Below are 22,797 nucleotides of genomic sequence, written 5' to 3' on the forward strand. Positions count from 1 at the left end.
ACAGGGCCCAGCAAAAGCCTCAGTGCTTCCTGGGTTAAGTCCTAGCAGGTGGCAGCTCTGTGAAGCTCTCTGTGCTCCAAGGAGCAGGGTGGCAGAACCTGGAGACAGGACTCCAGCTTACAAAAGGCCAGGCTTCCACCCCTGGATTGGGTAAGCCTTTGTGTCTTCTTGCAGACGGAGTTCTCCTGGAACTTTCTGACCTGGAGTGATAGCAAACGGATGGGAGGCAGCTGGCTCTCAGGCAGCTCAGTGGAATTCACGCCAATTCAGCCCTAAGCTCTAGTTTGGTATGTGCTGGCTGCGAAATGCAACCTCAGTGGGTGTGACAAGCTGCAAACACCTGGGAGAGGTACTCACAGCTTCCCCAGCTAAGGCAACGAGCATCCATGGCCTTCAAGTGAGTATGTCCTTATGGTCATATTCTCCTTGGACATTAGTCCTGGAGCTAGCTGCTGTCAGGGTCCCTGGAGCCCTGGAGTCCAAAGGCGTAGTGCTCGTTACTCAACGCAGATTGCTGTTAAAACCACGTGCTCCCTGGCAAAGTTGGTTTGCCAAGCGGAAACCAGTACCTTACCAAGTACTTTTCCCTAAAATAAAGCAAGATCCTTTCATCGTTTAATTTAAATAAGGGAGGGGGGCAAGAGTGCCACTAGGAAGGTGTGTTCAAATGAAAACACTTGTGTGTTAAGCCCAAGTTCTGCCTGTGTGCTTGGGATCATCATCAATTGCCTCTGACTTCTATGGCAACTGAGTAACCTTGCATGGCCTAGAGGTTGAGTGCAGGCTCTGGAGCTAAACTGTGTGGGTTCAGCCACCTACTACTTGCATGACCTCAAGACGAAACTGAATCTCTGTGCATCAACTGTCCTCATCTAGAACCTGATGATGATAATAGTATCCACCTTATGGGGTCCTTGTGAAGTTTAAACGAGGTAGTTCCTGTACAATACTCTGAGCAGTGTATGGTCACATTAAGCTACTGTCATTATTTTTAAATTGAATCTCAGCCACAAATTTTACTTCCCAAGTTAGGTATGCAGGCCTGGGAACACTAACTGCATAAATATTTTTCTTAAAAATCTAAACCATCCAGATGTTCACGGAACTTGCTTGTCACTCAACCAGTTCTCAGGTACATACTCTCTCCTGTAAGATTTTTGTCTCCGTGTAATAGTCAATGGGTTTCACAGCATAAGGGAGGTCTTCGGTTCCATTCTTGATATTGACACCCTCAAAGATGACACTGGCACTGCTAGTTAAAATGAGTTTCTGGCAGAGGAGAAAGGAAGATTACAAAATACAAGTAAGAAATAATCATTACTTAAACTAGCTGATGGTCATACATGAAAGAAAATCAAATGGCACCATGTAAATGATTTATTGCAATGCTTTGCTTTTCAGGCCTTCTTAAAATAATTCAAAGATCACCATCTTCTGTAGCTACGTGGATTTGAGACACACTCTAAAACAGAGGATTTCACCCTTTTTCTCTCCTATCACTACTGAGAGGTGGAATGGACTTCCATTATTTGTGGTATCTAAGTGTGGGAATGATTCCCCAAGGGAGAAGGATAGCCCACGAACTCTGAAAGAGATGCGCCGTGATTCTGAGACCAACCCTGCCATGTCAGCACATGTACACGCCCACTTGAGAAATGCTATTTGAAAGGAAATGCTTTCTTACAAGGGTCCCAGCTTCCAGCCCTCTGGTTAAGGGCAGCACATCCAACACTGAACACCATTAGCTCGAATCACAGCTTTACCACTTTTATTCAACACTGTACTGGAATACTTTGAAAAGAAGAAACAAAACTATCACCATTCACAGATGTTGGAAAAGTCTACATAGAAAACACTATGAACATACAGAAAATTTTACAGTTAGAGTTCAGCGGAACTGGTGAGTACAAAATCAATATACAAAAACCAACTCTGTTTCTATGCATTAGCAATTAAAAATGTAATACGGAAGATATTATTTCAATAGCCAAAAACTAGGTACATAGGGATAAACAACAAGATGTGCAAAACCTTTCTAAAGTAAAGGGTAAAAGTATTGAAAGAGAGAGAAAGAGATGATGTGTCTATGGATACAAAGACTCAGTATTGGCAAGGCATCCACGCCCTCCCAAACTGCTTTTAAATTTGATGCAATTATAGTAACAATTCCAACAGGAACTCGACAAGCTGATTCTAAGGTTGAGATGGATAAGCAAAGGGCTAAGAATAGCCAAGCAGGTTCTGAAGAACACGGTTCGGGGGTGACTTGTCCTAGCAGTTACTGAGATTCATCCTACAGCTTGCTTAGTGAAGGCAGAGCACAGTGGCAGGGAAGAGAGAGCTGACATGTGCTGGGTGGGGCACTGAACAGAGGGGAAAGGATGGATCACAGAATAAATGGTACTGAACAACAAAAATTCAATTGCTACCTCAGACCATATACAAACACAAAGTCCTGGTGGATTAAAGATTTAAATGTGCACAGTAACACTTTGAACCTTTGGGGAAAAACCCCACATTAAACAATCTTTTGATTTCACTGTTATGAAATGGTTCCTAAATACAACATGAAAAGCCATTTTCTTTTCTTTTTTTTTTTACTCAAGAGAGAGAGGGAGGGACGGATAGAGGGAGCACGAGATGGATAAATCTCAAAAACATAACGTTAGGGGGGAAAAAAAAGCAAGTTGTGGAAAGATATATTGAATATATCGTTTCTATAAAGTTTTTAACATGCAAACTGATAACTTATATTGGCTGTACATGGAGCATATAGCAATGATAAACCCAAATTCAGAACACTGGTTCCCCGTGGGGTGGTGGGGAAGGACAGCAATGGCATGGAGAATGGATACACACAGAACTTCAACTCTAAAAGGTAATGTTACTTAAACACTGTGATGATTATATGGGTGCTATGTCATTCTTGAATCTTTTCTGGATAACTAGGTTATTCCATTTAAAAAACAGCAGCAGTGAAATTCACTGAGCTCTAGGTATACAAGCATGGTATAGACTAAGGAGTCTGGGATTTGGCATCAGAGTGTCTGATTTGAGTCCCACCTCTTTCATTTACTAGCAAAGAGACATCTCTTAGCCTTCCAAATCTGTTTCCTCACCTGTTAAGTGACATTAGTAGTTCCTGGTTACCTATCAAGGAGCAAATCAGGTGACAACTGCAGGGCAAAGTGTCTTGTCATTTGCAAAGCATAAGGGGTGGTTTTGACCATGATCCATCCTTTCTAGGGCACTGAGCCCTGAAGAGCTCCTTCCCCACTTGTTCTTGCTGGGCCAGCTGATGATGCCGGGTGCCCCATAAGGGTGATCCTGAGAACCAGCATTTATAACAAAGCACATGTGGAAATTTATATCCCCTCAGGTCTGAGCTATAACAGGTTTCCATTGGTGAAAAGTAAATAGTCTGAAAATAGAGGCAAGGTCTGGAAAATAGTATGGCAGTTCCTCGAAAGGTTAAACATAGGATTACTGTATGATCCAGGAATTCCATTTCTGAGTATTTACCCAAAAGAACTGAAAGCAGAGACTGGAGCAGATATTTATATACCTATGTTCCTAACAGCATGATTCACAATACTTTTTCAAAAGTAGAAACAACCCAAGTGTCCACTGACGGATGAATGGCTAAACAAAATATGGTCTATCCACAGGATGAAATGTTATTCAGTGGTAAAAAAGAAGGAAATTCAGACACATGCTACAACATGGATGAACCTAGAAGACATGAAGCGGAGTGAAAGAAGTTAGACGTAAAAGTACAGATACCGTATAAGTCCACTTCTTTGACGTCTCTAGATTCATGGAAACAGAATGTAGGATGGTGGGTGCCAAGGGCTTGAAGAGGAGGGGGTGGGGAGCTGGTGCTTAATGGGGATAGAGTTTCAGTCTGGGAAGATGAAAGTTCAGGAGATGGACGGTGGGGATGTTTGCACAGCAACGTGAATGTACTTGATGCCACTGAACTGTAAATTAAAAAACGGTTAAGGGGTGCCTGGGTGGCTCAGTCGTTAATCGACTGCCTTCAGCTCAGGTCATGATCCCAGGGTCCTGGGATCAAGCCCCGCATCGGGCTCCCTGCTCAGCGGGGAGCCTGCTTCTCCCTCTCCCTCTCCCCCTGCCTGTGCTCTCCTGCTCTCTCTCTGTCATAAATGAATAAAATCTTTAAAAAAATGGTTAAAATGGTAAACTGTATGACATTTTTTTAACCACAATAAAAAAATATAAGCAATATCGACATTTTATGGCTCTTTAACCAAAGACTAATAAGCCTTAGGGTCCTCAAATGGTCTATTGTGATGCAGCTCAAATTGGCCCAGCAGCAAATAGGACTCAGTTTCTAGGATCTTCACAACACTTTAGGAAGCAAGCCTGGCTAGGCCCAGGAAGAGAACGAGAAAAATCCTGGCTCCCGCACACTTAGAAAGGGCCATGACATGCTCCCGACAGCACTCACTCCAGCTTTCCCCTTACCTGAACTCCAGCCTCTTTGCAAGTTTCAATGACATTCTTGGTGCCAATGTAATTCACTCTATAAAAGAGTTCCTTGTTGTTACTGGATGGTGGGGGTGATGCACAGTGGAAAACTGTGCTTACACCTTTCAGAGCTGGGTACAGATCCTGGAAAAGCAAACAAAGACAAAAAAAAAAAATCACTCCCGCTTTAGACAAGTAAACAGCCTCCTCACATTCCCACACTCTAATCTGTGGTATGTAGGTGTCTTGCCCTTTTATAATTCTGTAATTAACATGAAAATACATCTCATTGTAAAAGATTCAAACAATATAGATGTACCTAGGACAGAAACCAAGTTGTCCCTTCAATTGCCCCTCTGCATTGACTGGTCCCCAGTAAAAACTGGGTTAGGGCATGAGAAACCTGTGGGATCCAGACAAAGGCAATATCTGTACCACTGTGCAGCATGGGGGTGGGGGCGTGTGACAATACAGGTAAAACTCCTGGGAAAATGAGCTCACAGATACAAATTATGAATCATATGAAAAAGTTCCGCCCCATGAAAGACAGTGCAAATAGCCAATACACAGGAGTATTCCTTTCTGTGAAAATAGATCTAGAACAGCAAGCTGAAAGGGAATGAAAACACGTCTGTTTAATTTACTGCTAAAAGGAACCAAAACTCCCGGGAGCAATGGCTGATTGCAGATCTGGGGCAGGAAACAGACAAGAAGAGCCAGGAACACCTTGTCAAATCAGAAAGTAAGGAAGCTAGCCAAGACTCCTGGGGTCCTGTTAAAAGGACTCAAGAGTCAACTTGAAGAGGCTCTCACTGTCCAAAGAAGGGACAATTTGATCACCAGGAAGAATAAGAATTCGTTCTGTAAACTAATGAGTACAGGGAAATGGCCAAGCAAAGAACTGAATTAAGAAACAAAGAGAGAATGATAGCATGTCACCATTTTCCGAAATGTTCATTAAGTAATAAGATCTAGGAATGATCATCAATAGATTAGCATTACCAAAAGAAAGACAATCATGACTTATGTGCCTAGATTCACTGATTATTAATATTTTGCCATAATTCTTTGTGTAGATACACAGACATATGATTTTTTTTTTTTCTGAAACCATTGGAGAGTAAGTTGCAGGCAATGTGCCACTTTGCCTCTAAACTCTTTACTACGTATCTTCTAACAACAAAGACATCCTCCTAAATACTGCTAAACAGTGATCATATACCAGAAATGTAACAGGATAGGACACTCTTATCCAATAACTTGTCTATATACAAATTTCTCCCATTGTCCCAATAATGTCCTTTAAAGGCATTTTTATATTTGGATCCAGAATCCAATCATAGATCATATTATATTTAGTCCTTATATCTCTTCTGTCTCTTTGAATCTGGAACATTCAGTGATGATTCTTACCTGGAACCATTATTAACATACTGGTTGCAAAATGGTAAAATCCTAATTCCAGCATTCTTTCTACTTTTATTAGCTGGCATTCCTCTGTAATGTAACCGATCCCCTTTATGCTAATTTACATGGATTCTTATTTTATTCAATGCATTACAATCCACTACTATTGTCTTTTGTGAGGCTTAAAAAATCCCAAATTTGGCCAGTGGGGGTTCTTAAGGTTGGTTCCTGTGTCCTTTTGACATGTCCCATTAGTTTTTGAACACTTTTTTTTTTTTTAAAGTAGGCGCCATGCTCAGAATGGAGCCCAATGTGGGGCTTGAAATCACAACCCTGAGATTAAGACCTGAGCTGAGATCAAGTGTCAGATGCTTAACGGACTGAGCCACCCAGGTGCCCCTGAGCACTTTTTTATTTTGTCCTAAGAAAATGTCTCAGGCTCACTTGGACTACCCCTGCTCAGAGTCCTGAATGGGAGCCCTGGTTCCTTTTATGGGCAATGGTGTCTAGAAATCAAAATATGAGCATTAGATATGCTGATTACTATTGGTGCCCCAGAGAAAAAAACTGAACCAGAGTCAGATCCAGCTTTTAGTCCATTAGAAATATAGTAATACAAGGCACAGATGTGACTTTAAATTTAGTAGTACCCACATCAAAAAAGTAAAAAGAAAACAGATGAAAATAATTGTAATGTATTTTAATATAAGATTATCCAAAATATTATCACTTTGACATATAATCAACAGAAAAATCATTAATGAGTTATCTATATTCCCTTTTTCTATTCTAAGTCTGCTTTACTGGACAGTGCAGTCCTAGGTCCTCCAGCTTACAGGAAACAATAGAGGAGAGAGGGACATAGCAAACAAAACCATGGGGATGCAATCTGCGAAATCCAGTCCATGGGAAATGCTATGGGACAATCAATACAGTTTAAAATAAACATCAGTTATTCAACAAACAAAATGTGAAGGGGAACTTATAGAAGAGACTTAACTAGTTCAATCAACTTCAACGTCTTAACCTTTTTGGTTCCTTATTTGGGAAGAAATCTACATAAAAATACTTATTAGACATTCAGGGATATTTGAACACAGGCTGGAAATTAAGGACTTGTCAGTATGTTTTAGGTGTAGTCATGGAATTGTGTTTTTAAAACGGCTCCTTTAAGTCTTACCAAAAAAGGTGTGTGTGTGTGTGGGGGGGCACCTGGGTGGCGCAGTCGGTTAAGTGTCAGACTCTTGGGTTTGGCTCAGGTCTAATCTCGGGGTCATAAGATCAAGCTCTACCCTGGGCTCCGTGCTCAGCATGGAGCCTGCTTGAGATTCTCTCCCTCTCCCTCTGCCTCTCCCCCTGCTCATGTCTCTCTCTCTCAAATTAATAAATACATCTTTAAAAAGGCTCCTTATCTTTTAGAGACAAATACTGAAATATTTACAGAGAAAATGAAAATGGTGCCTAGGATTGGCTTCAAAATAATCTGAGGGTGGGGTGGGGATATAGGTGAGACTAGACTGTCCATGAGTGGATATAAAACAGAGGAAATCTATAAAATATTACAAAAACAGAAAGTGAAAGAACACACGAAGGAGAAACTAACAGACATGTAGATTATAATGAAAGACTCTACTGTATGTCCAGTAAGGCTTCCAGAAAGAAAGAAAAGAGAGAATGGAGGTAGAGTCAATATTTGAAGAATTTTCCAGAAATGAGGAAAGGCATGAGTCCTCAGATTTTAAAGGTCCACTAGGTGTTGAGTAGGTTTTAAATATAAAACTAAAGCACAGACCTAGACATATTCTCTACAAAACACACAGGATAAAAAAGAAAATCCTAAAAGGCATGAGAGGGAAACCCAGCTGATCGTCAAAGGAATGATGATCAGACTGAGTGTCAGGAAGAATAATTATGGACTGAAAATTCTGCCCCCCTCCCAACAAATCAGCATTTATGAGAGACGGTGAAATAAAGACATCCTCAGGCATACAAGGACTCAGAAAGTTTAGTGCCCAGATATTCAGTGAGGGATGCTAAAGGAAATGCTTCAGGAAGAAGAGGAAGGAACCTGGAAGAAAGAAATGGGAAACAAGAAGTACTGATGAATGAATTCAGGAATATGGCACAAAAACTAAGTTGTGACTTACAAACCCATTTCTAAATGTCCTTTGCCCTCTTCATGTCCTCCTTAGCCTGGACTTCATGATCCATCATTGCAATCTTGGCCTTGTCCATGTCTGTCTTTATCAAGTTGGTCTGGCAAACTCTGGCCCTGGTTAAGTGCAACTCTCTCCTTCTCCCTGCCGGTGTCTGAGAACAATACACCATGGTGGCGGGTCTCGCTTTAAGTTTGTGTTTAAAAATATCTGTAAATTGGGGCACCTGGCTGGCTCAGTCGGTTAAGCATCTGCCTTTGGCTCAGGTCACGATTCCGGAGTCCCGGGATCCAGCCCTGCATCGGGCTCCCTGCTCAGAGGGGAGTCTGCTTCTCCCTCCCCGCTCACCCAGCTCGTGTTTTCTCTCACTCGCTCGCTCTCAAATAAATAAATAAATAAAATCTTAAAAAATAAAAAAATCTGTAAATAAATACTAGCAACAATATCATGGGAGTTAATAGAGCTGGGGGAGCAGTTTGGAGAGAAGCTGAAGTTTGCTAAGGAGCCTCATCTCCTTTGAGGGGACACAACAGTGATCAAAAGAGACAATATCCCTGCCTTCATGGAGCTTACCTTCTATGGGGGCGGTGGGCAGAGAAACCAGTAGATACAGAGTACATCAGTCAGTACCAAGTGTTATACAGAAACCTAAGGTAGAATAAAGGAGATCTGGAGGCTTGTTGCTTAGCGTAAGTTGGTCAGAGACTTAAATAAATTTAGGGAGCAAGCTCTGTGGTTCACAAAGAGCATTCCCAGCAGAAAGAGCAGTGAGTACAAAGGTCCTGAGGCAGAAACTCAGTTGGTGAGTTTGAGGAGTAGTAAAGAGGCCAGCGTGCCTGGAGCAGCGCAATGAGGGAGTACAGAAGAAGGTGAGGCCAGAGAGGTAGTGAGGGCAGGTCATGCAGGGCCTCAAAGTGATGATAAGGGCCTATATGTTTGCTCTAAACAGAACTGGACCACTGGAGGCTTCTGAACAGAGGGGTATCATGATTTGATTCATGCATTAATAGGGTGGTGGCTTGGACCAGCACAGTAACAAATGAAGGAGTGAGAAGTTGCTGGATTGGGGATCTATTCTGAGAGTGCAGTCAACAAAATCTGCTGATGAATGGGATGGAGGGTACAAGAGAAAGAATCAAGGGTGAATCTAATGTTTTCGGCCAAAGCAATTGGAAGGACAGAGTGGGCCATTTATTGAGACGGACAGGACTTTAGTAGGTTTGCTGTAAGTGGGGGAGGGGACTTGCAGCAGGGAACTAGGAGCTGAATTTTTTTTTTTTTTGGAGCTGAATTTTGAATATGGCAAGTCCAAAATGTCTATTATGTACCCAAACAGAGATGTCCAGCAGGTAGCTGGACAGATATGAGTCTAGCAGAACTACAGGCTGGAGGTCTCGAGCTGGGAGCTTGTCAGCCCCTAGACTGTATTTCGTCTGTGAGCCAGGGGAAGGGGGGGATTTGATTGGACATTGAGTGTGCTCAGAGAAGAAAAGAGATCCAAGTGATAAGCTCTGGAGCCTGCCACATTTAGAAATTATAGAGATAAGGAGACAGAATGGCAGGAGGAGAAATGGGCAAGTGGGGTGTCCTAGGCTTGGCCACTGGATCTGGTCGCCTCCAGGTCCCTGGTGGTTGTGACAGGGGCTGTTGGTGACAACCTAGCTGGAGTGCTTGTAAGAGACAACGGAATGAAGCAATCAGAGGCGGCAAGAGCCAATGGCTCTTTGAGCTCTCCTGTGACAGCACAGAGAAGTGGGACCTCTCCCATCAGGGCATTTTGCTTTCTTAAGATGGGTGATCCTGCAACATGTCTGTGTGCTGTTGGCTATGACCGGGTAGAGAAGGATCCGTGGCTGATGCAGGAGAAAAAGGCCAGAATCCCTAGTGGAAGCACTGAGTGGGAAGAGGAGGGTTCCGGGTGGCACCTGGAGCATTTGCACGGATGAGGCACGTGCAGAACGCAGGTGTGGTCTCAGGCAGGTCTGAGGATACGGTGCCAGGAGATAGCATGGGCCCGGCTTGAAGGCCGTGGCCATGAAGAAAGAGGCAAAAACATTGTATTTTCTTCTCCAGCCCCGTTCAGCTGCCCAGGCTGGGGTTATACCTAGGAAGTACAACCTGATGCAGAAGTTTATGTGTCCCTTGGTGAGGCTCCAGTCCCATTATTCCATCAAACACTGGTTTAGGTACTCCTGTAAAGGTATCTTATAGCTGTGGTTAGCATCTGTAATCAGTTGACTTTAAGGACAGGAGATTATCCTCCGTACTCTGGGTGGGCTTCATCTAATCACTCAAAAGGCCTTAAGAGGAAACCATGAGGTTTCTGTAAGAAGAAATTCTGCCTTGGGACTGCAGTATCACCTCTTGCCTGAGTCTCCAGCCTGCTGGTCTGCCCTGCAAACTTCAGTCTTGCCAGCCCCACACTCACACGAGCCAATTTCTTTCATTAAATCTCATTCTATCCCCCTCTCTCTTTCCCTCTTCCTCTCCGTCTACATACACACACAGCCTACTGGTTGTTTCTCTGGAGAACCTGGACTGATAGAGACAAGAAGAAAGAGGCAAGGGGGATAAGTGTTATGCAAGAGAGCAAGTCAGTCATGGACTCAAAGGCAGTGAGGACACAAACGGGGTGAGGGGCCGTGGCAAAGAGCCAGATGTCTGGGTGTGGTTTCAGAATTGGTACAGTGCAGGTATTAGCGGGCCCGAACTAGAAAGATAGGAGGTGGCGCTCAGAGTGGAGGGCCTGCAAGTGAGATCGCGGAGAGGACACATTTCCCGGTGACACGAGGCCTGGAGGCCAAGAGGAGTGAACGAGAGGAGGCCAAGCAGAGGTGAGGCACGGGTACTGCAGGGTCATGTGTGAATACTGAACTCATCAGCAATTAGGACAAGGCTGACCTTGGCCAGGAACTAAAATCACTAAGAAATGAGATGGAGCCACCTGGGAAAGGTAGGAAAGGGAGCAGGTGCCTGTGGAGGACTGTCACAAGGAAGGGCACTGGGGTATACACAGTCCGCCAGCATCACCTGCACAGCCAGAGGGATCTTCGGGCAGGGAGGAAGTGGCAATGACGAACAAGGAAGACTTCTACCCCATCTCCAGGCTCAGAGGCGTGGGCAGTGTGGGAGAGAAAACAGCCTGCGTGGGCAGTGTGGGAAGCCGTGTCCTTAAAATTCAAAGTAACAAAACTATAGCAAATGATGCCAAAGCTGAGAATAAGAACCCACTGACGGGCTGAGGGAAGCTATCTGTAACACAGCATTCCAGACAGAAAGGAATCACAGAGCCATAAGAAAACCAATGTAAGCCAAACACAATGGACAAAGGTCACCACCCGGCAACTTCACAGAGGATCAACAGAGAGCACAGAGCCTGGCATCCTGAAGACGGAGGGCACATGACTGTAAGCCTCACCAAGGTACCATTCCACAACCTTCCGAATGGTGATACCAAAAAGTCTAACAAAGACATACAACAGCGGCGATCCTAACCACGCCGTCGGTGTGAATGGAAAATTGACAGAGCAGCTTTGTTGAGCAATCTGGCAACATCTAATAAATTCAAAATGTTAATACCCTTATGACACAGGTAAAGCTTGCAAACATGACGTCAGCTCAGTGAAAGAAGCCAGTCACAGCATGATTCCACTTAGATAGGCACATCCAGAGAGATAGGAGATGAGTGGTTGCCAATGGCTGGGAGGGTAGTAGAGGAAAAGGGGAACAACTGCTAATGGGCCTAGGGTTTTCTTCTGGGATGACGAAAATGTCCTGGAATGAGACAGAGGTGATGGTCACACAACTTTGTGAATATACTAACAACCACTGAATTGTATATATATTTTAAAAATGTTAAATTTACAGAATGTGAAGCATATCTCAAGGAAAAAAACCCCTGAAACCCAGCAATTGCACTTTTGGGTATACAGGTGACCCTTGAGCAACATGGGTTTAAACTGCACGGGTCCACTTATATGTGGTTTTTACATAAATACAGTACAGTACCATGAATGTATTTTCTCTTCCTTACGGTTTTCTTTTTCCAGTTTTTGTTTAAATTCCATTCCTTATGGTTTTCTTAATAACATTTTCTTTTCTGTAGTTTACTTTATTGTAAGAATATAGCATATAATACATACAACATACAAAACGTGTGTTAACTGACTGTTTATGTTACCAGTAAGGTTTCTGGTCAACAGTAGGCTATTGGGGACTTTTTGGGGAGTCAAAAGTTGTACACAGATTTTCAGCTGTATGGGGGGTCCATGCCCCTGACCCATGTCATTCCAAGGTCAACTGACTACTCTGGAACAGTAGTAGGCACACTGTAGCCCGTGGACAACTTTGTTTGTAAATCAAGTTTTATTGGCACACGGCCACACCCATTCATTTATGTGTGGACCACGGCTGCTTTCACACTACCATGGCAGAGTGGAGTTGTACTGACCAAATGTGGGTTAAGTTCTTTCCTGTAACTTTAAAATTTCTCAAAAACATTTTTTTTTGAAACAATATGGTTGACCTCTGAGCGGGGGAAGCCTGGTAGTTTCCTTTTGGGGGGCCTGTGGAAAACTGGCAAGGCTGGGTGGTCCGTTACCTGTTGGCTGCAGAGGTCTCCCAGAAAGAACTGCACCTGGGGATTGTCAAACCCTTGCCGCATATCAAATACGTTGACAGTGTAGCCTCTTGCCAGCAACTGCTCCACCATGTGCTGTCCCAGGAATCCAGAACCTCCGATCACTGTGCACTTATTGGCCTGAAGAAAAAAAGGGTGGTAGGCGGGACGTGAGAACTGGAAGCTATAAAGAGCCTGGACTCACATGTTCATGAGCCATCGTAATGGCACCTCCATCTGTTTGAAATTCTTCTTGCATCCAGTTGGAAGCTTTATATAAAGCACCAGTGGCACCCTTGTCTCCTGGATCAGTTAAGGAGGAAAGAGAGACAGCAAATGAGTCTGAGATAGATTTTGGCTGGATTGGATGATCTTATACCAATGATCAAAACTGAACAATACAAAAAACCCAAAAGTGATACCTTCTTGCTTCCAATAACTGATCCCTTGGCACTTCTAAGGCAAAACAAACAGAAACAAAACAAAACACAACACAACACAACACAACATGCCACCCACTCAATGGACAATGTCCACTTAAACTATCAGAGAGAAGAAAGCAAAGTCTCTATACTCGCAGGAGAAAGTCAGCTCCTTTTCCTCCCCAACCATTACAGGGCTGGGCTCTGTGACTTTAGGCTTGTCACCTACCCCCTTCCTGCCTTCGTGTATCCAAGACTGCTGCCGTCTCATGGGATCTCCTGAGGGGTTGCAGGGAGGATCAGTAAACTGCTAATCAGCCAGGCCTAGGGCTTTGCTTTTCCTTCTCTGAGCTCTGAGCAAGTTGAGGTATCAGGGAAGAGCCACGGTGTTTACATTTCAGCTTTTACAACATGCGCACTTTCTTGGCTAAATTCCAATTCTGGTAACTGGGGGTAATGGAAGGACAGAGCACCAGAGGCGGGCACTTCAATATTCTGATACCGGGGAGGCAATGCAAAACTGTCTGTTGCATCCTGATTAAGCTGGCTCCGAGTGTCTCCAAAGGAGGGCCTGTGATATCCCTCCCCCCTGGGGTCTTTCTAAAACCGTATCTGGGCTTCCTGAAGATGACAAACCCCCATTCTCCCTAAGCTCATGTACAGTCAATCGAAGTTGGGAGTATGGAAACTAAAGATGTTAAAGAAATTCTGCTCCTGATTCGAAAACAAACAACTAACCCCCCTATTTAATCCTTAAATACCTATACAATTGAGATATGCAGGAGACTCAACAGGTTCCCAGGCCCCTTCTACAGATTCACCCCTTCAACCTGGTGTCCCGTCTAGACTGGCATTTTTACTGGAGTCTGCTGGGCCACCTGGAGATGGCTCTGGAGCTCTGGCATTTGTTCAGGCATGTGCATAATCTACTGACATAATCAGCCTCGCCATTCCACGCCACCCACCCCAACCAAATGATCTCTTCAATCCATTTCTGTATAGGTTTTGTTTTGATTACTCTCATATACGTGTAATCATACCATGCTAAACAATTTGCACTTTCACTGAAACTTCTAAGACATGCCCAGGACACAGGCAAATTAAATTACGCAAATTCCATTTGATCCTCATTTGGGCTAGCCCTTCTCCTTTCCTCAAGTCAGCTGTACAAGAAAATGCAGTTTTTTAGAATAACTCCAAGCCTCCCTGCTCCCCAAACTGATTTTTCATTGGTTGCTAAAAGTTTGCCTGAATCCAAAGAGGTTCAGACTAGACATGTTCTGATGGTATCCCAAAGGGTTTCAGATTCTCTTGGTTATATTATCTGGCATCTCTAGTTACAGTTGTTTCAAAGTTTGATAGTCTAATTTTTTTTTTTTAAATCAAATAACCTTTCTGTTACGTCCAGTGTAATTTCATTTCATGATTTTAAATGTGAGCAATCCTTTTTTAAAAAAGATTTATTTATTTATTTATTTGAGAGAGAGGGAGAGAGCGTGTGCGTGCAAATGGGGGGGACAGAGGGAGAGAGAATCCCCAAGCAGACTCCCCACTGAGAGCAGAGCCCGACTCAGGGCTCGATCCCAGGACCCTGAGATCATGACCTGAGCTGAAATCAAGGGTTGGACGCTTAACCGACTGAGCCACCCAGGCGCCCGAAATGGGGGCAATCCTTAATTCTTCCCTTTGACAGAGTGGTGTGGATCTTTTTGTTATATTGAAATGCGGCACCAATATTGCTTGGAACAAGCGAGCCAATGGCTATCCCTCAGAGATTTATGAGAACTGGCATTTACCCCAGAGAAGTCAGGTATGTGATGGGACAATGACTTTAATCACACCTATAATACTACATGGTTAGAGATCATGTGAAATAACTACTTGCTTTTTATGGCCATGAAAGATGATGCAGAGGAAGTGGGCACAGCGGAATATGTACTAACAAGTAAGAATAAAACTCCAAATTGAAAACAGGTAGTGAGATTCAAGAATGGGTTACCGGGGGGAGTTACAAAATCAACATCTTGGAGAGAGTTTTAAGAATAGAAAAGAAAGCCATCCAAATGATTTCAATTGCACTATGATCTTGAGCTAAGAGAATAGTCTAGGGCCCTGGGTGTCTTTTAACCTGTTCTGTTTTCCTTTGTCTCTAGCAGTGGGCCTCTTTTCAGAGAACTCTTACACAGAACATATTATAAAGTAAGATGAAAGTGTTCTTTTTATTTCAGTAGTTTAAATGTATAACTTATACTTCTTATAAAGTCAACCAATGAGAACACCACTGATACAACCATTGAAATGTACATTTTTTTGGCAACTAGACTCTCACATTAACCTTCAACTACAGAGGCACATTAGAGGCTTTATTCTGAGCTACACACGAAAACCAGGAGGATCTGGTGGTCCAGGGAATCTTCTGGGCATCTATAATTTATTAACATTTGATATAAACACATTTTACCTTGGTGTGATTTCATTTCTGAAGTGTTAGCATTCATTAAAAGTGAATCAAAGAATCAAACCCAACATCTGCAGATCTACACAAACAACCTCCAGGGAGCCTGACAATTCCTTAAAGTCCTTTCTGATACTTGCAACACTAGATCTTAGGAGTCCTTGCTATTGCCATTATGATTACTGGGGAAGCCTTCTGCCAAGCCTAGTCTAGCCTGCTGGAGGCCACATGAAGGCAAACCAAGGCACCGGGCTGATAGCCAGCAGTTACCGCCAGGCATGTGAGTGAGGCTGTGTGGAACAAACACCTCAGGGGGTCCCCATGACTGCAGGTGAGGCCAGACGAGATCAGCCAAGGACCCCCAAGCCAGGCCCAGCCTGAATCACAGAATCATGAGCAAAGAAATGGATGTTGTTTTAAACCACTATGTTCTGACATTGTTACACAGCAAGAAGTAACTGATACCTTAAATAAATATATGTATCTTATATAAAAAGTCAACTTTGATTGATTTAATAAATGTACTGAATACAATTTTTGACCCACAGCTAGTATCAATGGTTTGCTGGTGTATGTGTGCTTGACTTTCCCCTTATCTGGTTTTGGTTAACCTTTTTTTGTGTCAGTACTTACATTTGGAATGTCTTCTGTCAAATGTGTCCATGTGACCTGATCTCTCACTGGCTCATCAAATGCTTGTTCCATTTCAGCTCCAAATACGGTTATGCTTGTGATGAAGTTTTCTCTTCATAAAGACATATTTAGAGACAGACATTTATGTTACATAAACTGAAACATCTTTTAGGTGTTCGTGTTTTTGTGTGGATGCCATTCCCGTCGAGTTTTCACAAAGAGCTGAACTATAGCTGTAGCTGTTAAATAAAGCCCTCTGTTGAACACCCCTGTGACAGGCTTCTCTCTGACACAAGGGTATAACTGGGCCCATAACTCACCATACACTTGGATTAGAGGCAGAGTGGAAAGCGAGTTAAATGACCTCATTGTCCATTTACAACAAAAGGAAAATCTGTGGCACTGTAGCTTTTTCCATGGCGCTCACATGCTCCAATTGTCCTGTTTCTCTGTGTTGATCATTGCATTGCGGTAGCACAGTGGGAAAATGCACAGACCTTGGGAGTCCCGGGTTCTGGTGCCAGCCCTACTACAAACTAGGTAAATATGCTCAAGTCCTGTCTCTTTGCTGCAGCTGAGTTTCCCTTAAATGGACTAAGTGCTCGTCTCCATGACGCTAGGGCAGGGGCTGCTGGCAGCAAAGAGTGTAATAGGAGACAGAGCTCTTCTTCTTGTTGAAATTAAAGCCACCCTAACTATATGCAGAAGAACTCAGTGTCTGGGGCCATCAGAAGCCCTCGGGAAATGGTCCCAGTATGGTGGGGACCGAGCACTACACAACTGGGAGACAACGCCAAACAGAAGAGTAGTTTATAAGAGAAGCTTTTGTGACAGCTCTTAGGATATGCTCCTCTCTTCATTCACCCATAATACTGACTTGCAAACAAAAAGCAGCGTTCAGTTTTGGGTTAGATGTATTTGGTCTTATATCTGTTTTCTTCATAGTGGTCAATGTACTTAAGTCATGGATCTCCTAACATCTGGAGATGGTGACATCTGTGACAAGGAAAACAGTCTAACTGCTTGCAAAAAGCTAGATTCAGAGAACACTCATTGGTGAGAAGATGGCTGCCACGCAAAGACCAATTGCACCCAGGCGTCCCGACGTGTCTCTCTTTATCAGCGGAGCCCCATTGTCCTTTTTAGTTACAAGGTGGTAGTGTGCCCCAGGGGCCTGCCATTTCAGCTGTGTAGCTCTTCTAACATGGGACATGGAGCTGGTTGACAGTAAGCCATTGAAAAGGTCAGAGAGAAGAGCATTCTTTATCTGCTTGGAGTTTGGGCAGAAACGAACTCCATGAGATGATGTGTGAAGGACTGTCCCATGGGGGACATTTTAGGGTAACATATCTCTGAAATCATAATGGAAGTTATCAGGAAAATGTATTTCAAAACTTCACTTATGACCTTTTCAGATGCGTATTATGAATAAGCAAAGCTGATCTGTACTTCTATGCCTATCCCATCCCTCCCTCTATCTCATAATCCTCTTTATATTCGTAAGGGGCTCTGTCACCTGTTCACTCTAAACAGATGTGACTGGTGAGCTTTAATTCATTCGGTTCAATGTGTATCAGATGGGGAACGAGGATTTGGGCACTTTGGGGTACTTGCACCAAGGCCGAGCAAACAGCTCCCAGAATTCTGTCTGTCTTGCTCACCACTGTATTCTGGCGTGAAGTGCAGGGCCTGGTACTCATGAGTCCAGCGGATATGGGAGTGCCCACTTTGTACCAGCCCATGCAGACCACCTTCTGCTCTCTACCACACAGACACCCATCTAAAATGCAGGAGCTTCACTGAGGGCCAGTGGGTTTATTATATTTTGGCAGTGCTACACTCACAAATACCCACTGCTGGCTTCTTACTCTATTTCCCAGATACTTGAAGCAGCATGAGGAAATGAGAGGGCAGATGGTATTTGGAGTGATGTGGCCATGAGCCAATGAACACCTGGAGCCATCAGAAGCTGGAAGAGGCAAGGAAGTTTCCTCCCTTAGTGCCTTCGGAGGGCGCATGGCTCTACAGACACCTTCATTTCAGACTTCCGGCCTCCAGAACCGGGAGAGAAGAAATTTCTGCTGTTTTAAGCCAAGTTTGTGGTTGGTTGTTATAGCAGCCATAGGGAATCAAAACAAGTATTCTTTGCAGTTCTGAAATCCAAATAGCACAGCTGCCAATTCCAAAGCCCCCTGTACTATTAGAAAAGCAAGAAGCCTTTAAGCCTGTTCCCCACTTGATCTCTAGTGGAAGATCTGGGAGGTGAAAGAAGAAACCCATTTTGCTGCCATGATCCATACCGTTCAAACAGCGCTCACTCAATCCTCAGCAAACCAGCTTCCTGTAGAAACAAAAACAAAATCAAATCTACTTTGTCTCAAATTATATACAAATTATTTTAAAGTCTGTAAATACTATGAGCCAGTTCAGAATGTTGGTGATACTTTAGTTGTCTCTAGGGACTAGGGTACCCAAGACTAGCTCAGGAAATGAGTCAGATTCCACTGGTAACCCTCCCCAACCTAAATTCCCCATATGATATACACTCAGATTAAAATGAACACCAAGAATAGCTCTGATTGAATAGACACTTCTTCAAAAAAGATACACTTTACAGATGGCCAATGAGCAGATGAAAAGATGCTCTATACCACTAATGATTAGGGAAATGCAAATCGAGACCACAATGAGATACCACCTCATACCCATTAGGATGGCTATTATCGAAAAAGAACCCAGAAAACAGAAAATGACAAGTGTTGACGAAGCTGTGGAGAAACTGGAAGTCTTGGGCACTGCTGCTGGACTGTGAGAGACAGCATGTAGTTCCTCAAAAAATGAAACATAGAATCACCATAGGATCAAGGAATTCCATGTCTGAGTATATAGCCCAAAAAACTGAAAGCAGGAATTTGAACAGATATTTGTACACCCCTGTTCACTGGCACCACTATTCACAATAGCCAAAAGGTAGAAGTAACCCAAGTGTCCATCAATGGATGAATAGAAAAACAAAACGCAGTATTATTCTGCCTTAAAAAGGAAGGAAATTCTGGCAACTATGGAATGGGAGAAAACATTTGCAAACCATGTATCTAATAAGGGTTTTTAAATAATGGGCTAAGGACTTGAATAGACATTTCTCCAAAGAAGACATACAAATGGCCAACAGGCACATGAAAAAATGCTCAATGTCACTAATCATTAGGGAAATGCAAATCAAAACCACAATGAGATAGCACTTCACTCCTGTCAGGATGGCTGTTATCAAAAAGCCAAAAGATAAGTGTGGGTGAGGATGTGGAGAAATTGGAAGCCTTGCACACCGTTAGATGGAATGCAAAATGGTACAGCTCCTATGGAAAATGGTATAAAAGATCCTCAAAAAATTAAAAATAGAACTACCATATAATACAGCAATCCTACTCCTGGGTATATATCCAAAAGAATTGAAACCAGGATCTCGAAGAGATAAATATTAGCCCTCCGATGCTCATTATAGTACTATTCACAACGGCCAAGATGGAAACAACCTAAATACTCATTGACAGATGAATGGATAAAGGAAATGTAGTCTAACCATACAATGCAATATTATTCAGCCTTAAAAAGGAAGGAAATTCTATTATATGCAACAACATGGATGAACTTTGAAGACATTATGCTAAGTGAAATAAGCCAGGCACAGAAAGACAAATACTGCATATTCTACTTATATGAGGTACCTAAAATGGTCAAATTCAAAGATTCAAAGAGGAGAATGGTGGTTGCCAAGGGTTGGGGAAGGGGGGCAGTGGGGAGTTACTCATCCATGGGCATAAAGTTTTAGTTTAGCAAGATGAGCAAGCTCTAGAGATCCCCTACACAACACTGTACCTATAGTCAACAATAATGTATTGTACACTTAAACGTTTGCTAAGAGGGTAGATCTCATGTGCAGCGCTCTTACCACAGCAAAATAAAAATGAAAAAAAAGGCAGGAAATTCTGACATGCTATGACATGGATGAACCTTGAAGACAGTATGCTAAATGAAATCAGCCAGTCACAAAAGGTCACATGCTATATGATTCTACTTATATGAGGTAATTATAGTAGTCAAATTCATACACATAGAAAGTAGAATGGTAGGTGCCAGGGGCTGGGAGGAGGGGGGAATTGGGGAGTTAGTATTTGGTAGCTCTAGTTTCAGTTCTACAAGATGAAAAGTTCTGGAGATGGATGGTGATGACAGTTGCACAACAATGTGAAATGTACTTGATGCCACCCACTATCCTCTTGAAAATGGGCTCAGAATAGCTCTGAATGGGAAAAATAAGACCCCAAAGAGCAACACTCATGGGGCTGGGATTGTTAAGGTTCACATATCAGAAGCCTCACGTCTTTCTCCTTTACAAAGTTATGTCTTTGAATCCATTAAAAACCAGTATGTATGCCCTCCATACACACTGGGACAAAGCCTTAAACTAAAACAACAACAACAACAACAACAACAACAACAAAACCTAGGAAGAGACCAAGTGAGCCCAATCTCCTCCTTCCTGCTGGGGCAAGTCCCCAACAACTAAGTCCTGGAGGCAAAAGGAAAGGACAGTCTGTCCACTTCAAACCAGACAGAAAGACAAGTGTTTTCTCCTTTGAAAACATGGGAGATTGGCTTCTTTGTAAAGATGAAATGCAGAGCAATTCAGAGGGGCGTGTTAGGGTGTGTGGGGGTGGTCGGGGCCCTGTCTGCTGTCTTCCATGGAGTCAGTGCTAGAAACTAATATTCTCTGGCTCCATCCAAGGTCATCACTCTAGTCTGTGGACAGACAATGCCTGTGTGCACAAGAAAACTGCAAACAGGAATCAAGGCAAAATGCACTTCTCTAAAGGATTCAATCAGCTCAATCTTGTCCTTTCATAGATCTAAGGTATCTTGTTTCTGTCATTCATTCGTCTCTCTGCTTGTCTATCTCTAGGACACAGAAAGGTCCTGGCTTTGATTTTGTTGTGGCCCCTGAGAAAACCATCAGCATGCCTGCAAGTTTTAGCTTATGTTGTTCCCTCCACCTGCAGTATCTTCCCTCTTCTTGGTGAGTTCCTCAAACAAGTCCCAAGGGTAAAGGGGACCTGCAACTTGTAAAAGAGCACCCAGGTATCGGCTCACTCACCGAATGCTGGCCACTGCCAAGCAGAACCTGCACAGGACACAGCACCAGCCTCCAGGGAGCCCACCATGTAGTATGGGAGACAGACGTAGCAGGGAACTGTGGAAGTGCTTCTGGGCTCTGAGGAAGGTAAATCCGGAGCAGGGAGGCTGGCCCGAGGTGATCCCTGAGCCAAGTTCTCAAGGCCACAGAGGAGTGAGTCTAGCACGGGGGTTGGGTGTCCTGAAAGACATTCCATGGCCAGCGATGGGAAGGACAAGGTGATGACACAAAGCCAGCATGTTCTGGCAACTGTGACAAGTTGTGTCGCAGCGAGTGTGAAGCAAGACTGGGAGCAAAGTTGAGAATAGGAAGGGGCTGTGCGCCAGGTTAAGGGGTTATACTAAGAGGAGATGGGGGAGCCCCAGGAAGTTGTAAGCAGGGTGAGTGTTAAGATTGGAAGCAACACTCTGGCTGCAGTGTGGAGAAGGGATTTTACCCAAGTCTAAGGCTTTGGGCATGCTGGGGAGGGGAAGAGCAAATCGAAGAAAAGAAATAATACTGCCTGAAAAGATGCTAAATGTCAAGTCCTTTTACATCTAAATATATTATACCATGAAGATCCCCAAAGCGCTCAGTTAGGTCCCGTTCAACAAAGGAGAAATCCAGGCTCAGAGAGGTCAACTGACTTGCCACAAGTCAGGCAGATGTTACACAGCCAAGGCAGGCGAGGTTGTTCTTCCTACTCTGCCGGGCTGCCACCCTGCACGCTGGCTGGGAAATAGGGTGTGGAGAGACATGATGTATAAGGACTAGCAGAGGCAAAACTGGGCAGGAGGCTCAGATGCCAGGTTGAGTCTGGACTTTACTCAACAGTCACACGAGAAAAGGGCAAAAGGTCAGCAAACACTTTCACTTAATGGATGTTAATATATTTCATGCCTTTCTCAGCCTGAGAAACTTATGCTCTGTCCCCTGCCTCCCTAAATACTGCCCCAGTGCCCAGAGGGGAAGCAGGTAAGGGCCGAGAACCCTTTTACACTGGGCTAGCTGCAGAGGGCAGATCCTGGATCTCTAGTTCCAGTGCTTTAGCCCATACGTTTGCACACCCCCCTTGTAATTCTCCAAGCATGCATGAAACCAGGAGCTGGTTCTTTGAAAAGATCAACAAAATCGATAAACTTCTGGCAAGACTCGTTAAAAAAAGAGAGGACCCAAATAAGCAAAATAACTAATGAAAGAGGAGAAATAACAACCAACACCAGAGAAATACAAACAATCGTAACAGAAGATTATGAAAAAATATATGCCAAAAAATTGGACAACTCAGAAGAAATGGGTAAATTCCTAGAAACATATAACCTACCAAAACTGAGCAGGAAGAATTAGAAAATTGGAACAGACCAATTACCAGCAACGAAATTGAATCAGCAATCAAAAAACTCCGAACAAGCAGAAGTCCGGGACGAGACAGCTCCACAGGTAAA

At 43.5% G+C, this 22,797-nt stretch overlaps 1 protein-coding gene across 1 annotated transcript in view; it reads right to left on the reverse strand.

Moving 5' to 3' along the window:
* Window positions 1–22,797, reverse strand: part of NSDHL (NAD(P) dependent 3-beta-hydroxysteroid dehydrogenase NSDHL) — a 38,543-nt gene that overhangs the window by 12,559 nt on the left and 3,187 nt on the right. Inside the window, exons 2-6 of the mRNA XM_031019867.2 lie at window positions 18,483–18,523; window positions 16,183–16,294; window positions 12,655–12,813; window positions 4,489–4,635; window positions 1,141–1,269 (exon numbers count right to left, since the gene is read on the reverse strand). Of these exons, the coding sequence (XP_030875727.1) occupies window positions 1,141–1,269; window positions 4,489–4,635; window positions 12,655–12,813; window positions 16,183–16,254 (507 nt within the window). The 5' untranslated portion in view covers window positions 16,255–16,294; window positions 18,483–18,523. The remainder of the gene's footprint in view (window positions 1–1,140; window positions 1,270–4,488; window positions 4,636–12,654; window positions 12,814–16,182; window positions 16,295–18,482; window positions 18,524–22,797) is intronic.

Source organism: Leptonychotes weddellii, chromosome X (assembly GCF_054177405.1).
Source record: "Leptonychotes weddellii isolate Sample4059 chromosome X, ASM5417740v2, whole genome shotgun sequence".
Lineage (NCBI taxonomy): Eukaryota > Metazoa > Chordata > Mammalia > Carnivora > Phocidae > Leptonychotes > Leptonychotes weddellii.